General features: G+C 39.7%; 1 protein-coding gene across 1 annotated transcript; it reads left to right on the forward strand.

The window, feature by feature from the left end:
* The first annotated feature begins 4,396 nt into the window (after nt 1-4,396).
* On the forward strand, nt 4,397-5,175 carry LOC117064441 (methyltransferase-like protein 5). Its single transcript, XM_033178587.1, has one exon. It carries the CDS (start codon nt 4,476-4,478, stop codon nt 5,103-5,105), a length of 630 nt encoding a protein of 209 aa, XP_033034478.1. The 5' UTR covers nt 4,397-4,475; the 3' UTR covers nt 5,106-5,175.
* Nucleotides 5,176-5,401: the final 226 nt, after the last annotated feature.

Genomic DNA, 5,401 nt, shown 5'->3' on the forward strand with positions numbered 1-5,401 from the left:
CTCATCCATTCAAGTTTTATTGAGAGATTGCAACAATTCAATCACATTTTAAAGCTCCTCTTCTAATTCTAGTTTTCTTGTTATTTCTACCACATCTGCAGTGACTTCCTCTACTAAAGTTTTGGATCCCTCAAAGTCATCCATAAGGGCTGGAATCAATTTCTTCCCAACTTCTGTTAATGTTGATATTTTGACCTCTTCCCATGAATCACAAATGTCCTTAGTAGCATCTACAATGGTGAATCCCTTCCAGATTTTCAATCGACTTTGCCTAGATCCACAGAGGAATCACTATCTATGGCAGCTATAGCCCTACAAAATGTATTTCTTAAATAATAAGGCTTAAAAGGTGAAATAGTTTATTGATCCATAGGTTATAGAATGGATGTTGTGTTAGCAGGTATGAAAACATTAATGTCCTCATACATCTCCATTGGAGCTCTTGGGTGACCAGATGTGCTGTCAATGAGCAGTAATATTTTGAAATGTTTTTTTTTTTCTCAGCAGTAGCTCTCAACAGTGGGTTTAATATAATCAGTAACCCAGCCAGGCGTGGTGGCTCAAGCCTGTAATCCCAGCACTTTGGGAGGCCGAGACGGGCAGATCACGAGGTCAGGAGATCAAGACCATCCTGGCTAACACGGTGAAACCCCGTCTCTAAAAAAAAAAAAAAATACAAAAAACGAGCTGGGTGAGGTGGCGGGCGCCGGTAGTACCAGCTACTAGGGAGGCTGAGGCAGAAGAATGGCGTAAACCCGGGAGGCAGAGCTTGCAGTGAGCCGAGATCCGGTCACTGCACTCCAGCCTGGGAGACAGAGCGAGACTCCGCCTCAAAAAAAGAAAAAAAAAATATATATAATCAGTAACCCATGCTATAAACAGATATACTCTCATCCAAGCTTTGTTGTTCCATTTATAGAGCAAAGGCAGAATAAATTTAGCGTAATTCTCAAGGGACATGGGATTTTTGGAAAGGTAAATGAGCACTGGCTTCCATTTGTAAGTCACCAACTGTGTGAGCACCTAAAAAAAAGATTCATCTTGTCCTTTGAAGTTTTAAAGCCAAGTGTTGACTTCACCTCTGTAGACATGAAAATTCTAGATGGCATTTTCTTCCAATAGAAGTCTGTTTTATCTCCGTTGAAAATCTGTTGTTTAGTATAGTTACCTTATCAATGATATTAGCTGTATCTTCTGGATCACTTGCTGCGTCTTCTCCATCAGCACTTGCTGCTTCACCTTGCACTGGTATGTTATGGAATAGCTTGTTTCTTTAAACCTCATGACCAAACTCTTTTAGCTGCCAACTCTTCTTCTTTGGTGTCCCCATCTCTCTCAGTCTTCAAAGAACTGAAGAGAGTTAGGACCTTGCTCTGGATTAGGCTTTGGCTTCAGGGAATGTTCTGGCTGGTTTTATCTATCCAGACCACTGAGACTTTCTCCATATAGGCAAGAAGTTTCTTTTGCTTTCTTGTCATTTGTGTGTTCACTGGAGTAGCACTTTTAATTTTCTTCAGGAACTTCTCCTTTGCATTCACAACTTGATTAACTGCTTGGCACAGAGGCCTAGCTTTCAGCCTGTTTTGGCTTTTGACATCTAAGCTCAATCATTTTTAGCTCTTGGTTTAAAGTGACAGACGTGCAATGCGGCCTTTCACTTGAACACTTAGGGGCTATTGTAGTGCTATTAATTGGCCTAGTTTCAATATATTGTATCTCAGGGAATAGGGATGACCAAGAAGAGGGAGAGAGGCAAAGAAACATCTGGTTGTTGAAGCAGTCAGGACACACACATTTCTAGATTAAGTTCACATCTTATATGGGTGTGGTTAGTGGTTCCTCAAAATAACTACAATAGTAATATCAAAGATCACTGATCACAGATCACTATAACAGATATGATAATTTAAAAGTTTAAAATATTGCTAGAATTACTGAAATGTGACAAAGAAATATGAAGTGAGTGCGTGCTGTTGGAAAAATGGCACCAATAGACTTCCTTGGCTCAGGGTTGCCACAAACCTTTGATTTGTAAAATTGCAATTATCTGTGAGGTGCAGTAAAGCTAAGCACAGTAAAAGAAGGTATGCCTATACGATGCTTTTCTGTACTGGTGGAGAGGGTATTTCTTCTTTAAGAAAATGAAAAAAGGAATTCTTTATCTCTTTCAGTTTTTAAATTCAGGTTCTAGAAGTTGACGGAGCATGACAAGTACTTCTCTTCTCCTAGAGCCACTCCACTGCTTCCAAAAGGTCATCAGGGAAGGAGCAAAGCTGAAACATGCAGAAGAAGTACTGTATTTTTAAAATACTGCCAGATTGTGTGATTGCTAGTACATCCGACTCAGTATATTGAAACAGTAAATAAATAGGGCCCATGTTTCCTAAATTAATATAGTTCCCAACAGTGCTTGGTTTCAAGGACATAGTTTATGCTCTGCAGAATCACCCTCCATAAAACAATAAAAAATAACATCGCAGAAAGCAGGCTCTAAGTCAATGAGTTCTTCCTGAGAATCCAAGCTTTGCTTTGTGCTGAGGGACGTATATGGCAGGTTCCTTCGCTTTAGCGAGCCCACAATATAGTTGTGAAGGCACAATATAGTTGTGAAGACAAACTCATACCAAAGAGTAGCATAGCAAAGAGTATTAAAGAACAATTAAGTGCTACACTTTTTCTAAGCAAGGGAAGGCTGAGCTCACTAGAGTAGACTTTGTGATACTGAAGTGTCATATGTGGATCTTGGAGGCAGGAACGGAGACAGGTGAATAGACAGAAACAGAACAACCCATCTGAGGTGGAGCAAACATGATGTGTTCATGGACTGTGAAGAAACCAGATTGATTAGAATAGGCCATCTGTACTGTGTTAATAATTTCAAGAATACCACTTTCTGATTCTGCACAATAGAAGGAAAAAGTATACAGACCTAACGAATTTATATCAATGTAAAACGGATAGGATTAATTTTTCTTTGGTCTTCCAGAATATATCCACGACAGTTGCTTCAGAAATTATACTATGGTTACAAGCCTGAGGGTGGGGTTTTAAAACAAAGAAACACATTCTCTTTCTACCCATTATTTTATATTCTTCTTGTCTATATTTAACTGAAAGTTTTTCGGTGTTGGCTACGTTTACTTAAATCCTTTCCTTTCATTCCAACTATGGCATTTTTAGCCTGAGAATCCAATCTGATACCTTTTCCTGTACAGACCTGGTAAAGAGTCCAGCTGATGAAAATTCAGAATCAGGATTACATACGATTCTGGAAAAGAAATAAAAGAGAAAAAGGAGGGAAGTTCTATGTAATAAGTTTCATGTCATATTTAGAATAGACCACAGAAGCAGCTAGTCTATAAAGCTCTGTCTGCCACTAATAAGCATACAATCTTGAGAGGGAAGCAATGATAAAACTTACCTATTTCTGGCCGGGCGCGGTGGCTCAAGCCTGTAATCCCAGCACTTTGGGAGGCCGAGACGGGTGGATCACGAGGTCAGGAGATCGAGACCATCCTGGCTAACATGGTGAAACCCCGTCTCTACTAAAAAATACAAAAAACTAGCCGGGGGAGGTGGCAAGCGCCTGTAGTCCGAGCTACTCGGGAGGCTGAGGCAGGAGAATGGCGTAAACCCAGGAGGCGGAGCTTGCAGTGAGCTGAGATCCGGCCACTGCACTCCAGCCTGGGCGGCAGAGCGAGACTCCGTCCAAAAAAAAAAAAAAACCTATTTCTAATAAGTGATGCATTACAAATGTAAATGTATTTTGAATATAGATATTATCATATCAGGTGTTCATTTTTTAATAAATATAGGATTGTATTCACCTGCAAAATGTGTATGTCCAAACTTACTATTTTCTTTTTTTATTAAAATGGATATTTTCCCCCTTTAAAAGTCTTATACCTATGAAAATATTAGGGAAATTTTGAAATTAATGAAAAAAGAATCTGTATGACTTTGGAGCAGCCCGTGGGGAGCTGAGGCCATCTGGCAGTGTAATTCACAACCTTCCTGGGACATGTTCCTCGCACTGTACACTGCCCGCTGAGTTTGTACTTAATAAAGACTATGTGAGAAATTAGCAACATTCTGCTCAAAATGCAAGATCCTTGTCCCAAATACCACATTTCACAAAAGTAAATGTAAAATATGTCTCTTATCCTTTGACAAGCTATTCTTCACAGAACTTTAATTTGTGTTGCTTCTCGATTGCTTCCCTGCATGAGTACACCACAGTCTGAGTCCGGAGCTCATGGAGGATGAATGACTGGCCAGCATGACATTCCCCAAGTGCCACCAGAGAGACAGACATGCGTTCTCCCTTCTCTTCCCAAAAACGATAGAATAGATCTGCATCTAGATGTTTCCCAAAATTCAAAAAGAAAACCCTGGCTTCTGGCCCCGGCTGAGGTGCGTGTCGCCCCAAGAGATCCTGTGCCTTCAAACCCTACGAGTCCATACTTTAAAACAAAATGAAGAAATTAAGGCTTAAGGAACTAGAGAGTCGCCTGCAGCAAGTGGATGGATTCGAAAAGCCCAAGTTACTTCTAGAACAGTATCCTACCAGGCAGCACATTGCAGCATGTATGCTCTATACAATCCATAACACGTATGATGACATTGAAAATAAAGTCGTTGCAGATCTAGGATGTGGTTGTGGAGTACTTAGCATAGGAACTGCAATGTTAGGAGCAGGGTTGTGTGTTGGATTTGACATAGATGAAGATGCATTGGAAATATTTAATAGGAATGTGGAAGAGTTTGAGTTAACAAATATTGACAAGGTTCAATGTGATGTGTGCGTATTATCTAACAGAATGTCCAAGTCATTCGATACAGTGATTATGAATCCTCCCTTTGGGACCAAAAATAATAAAGGGACAGATATGGCTTTTCTAAAGACTGCTTTGGAAATGGCAAGAACAGCAGTATATTCCTTACACAAATCCTCAACTAGAGAACGTATTCAAAAGAAAGCTGTGGAATGGAAAATCAAGATAGATACTATAGCAGAGCTTCGAAATGACCTGCCAGCATCATACAAGTTTCATAAAAAGAAATCAGTGGACATTGAAGTGGACCTAATTCAGTTTTCCTTTTAAAAGCCCCTGCAAACAAAAGAAGTTTAAAACCTATTTAAAATGAATAAAAAATTAGTTTACTAAAAAAAAAGAAAAGAAAAGAAAACCCTAAACAGCAAAATGCTTTCATTAGAAATCTCAAAAAATTGTGAAAACAAGCAAAGAGCTCCCCTGTCATACAGGCCTGTGAACCACATTGGGGAAGAAGTCAGTGGGAGCTTTCTACCTTTTCTCACACAGGCACTGTAAACCCTAAATTATGTAGTTACAAGAATGAGAGATGAAGAGTTGACATTCTGGAGAAAGTCACTCTCTGG

The sequence above is a fragment of the Trachypithecus francoisi genome, unplaced genomic scaffold (genome assembly GCF_009764315.1).
Source record: "Trachypithecus francoisi isolate TF-2019V2 unplaced genomic scaffold, Tfra_2.0 Lachesis_group2, whole genome shotgun sequence".
Taxonomy (NCBI): domain Eukaryota; kingdom Metazoa; phylum Chordata; class Mammalia; order Primates; family Cercopithecidae; genus Trachypithecus; species Trachypithecus francoisi.

Excerpts from the sequence above, each read along its gene's own strand:
- LOC117064441 (XM_033178587.1), top strand. The coding sequence starts at position 4,476 with ATGAAGAAATTAAGGCTTAAGGAACTAGAGAGTCGCCTGCAGCAAGTG.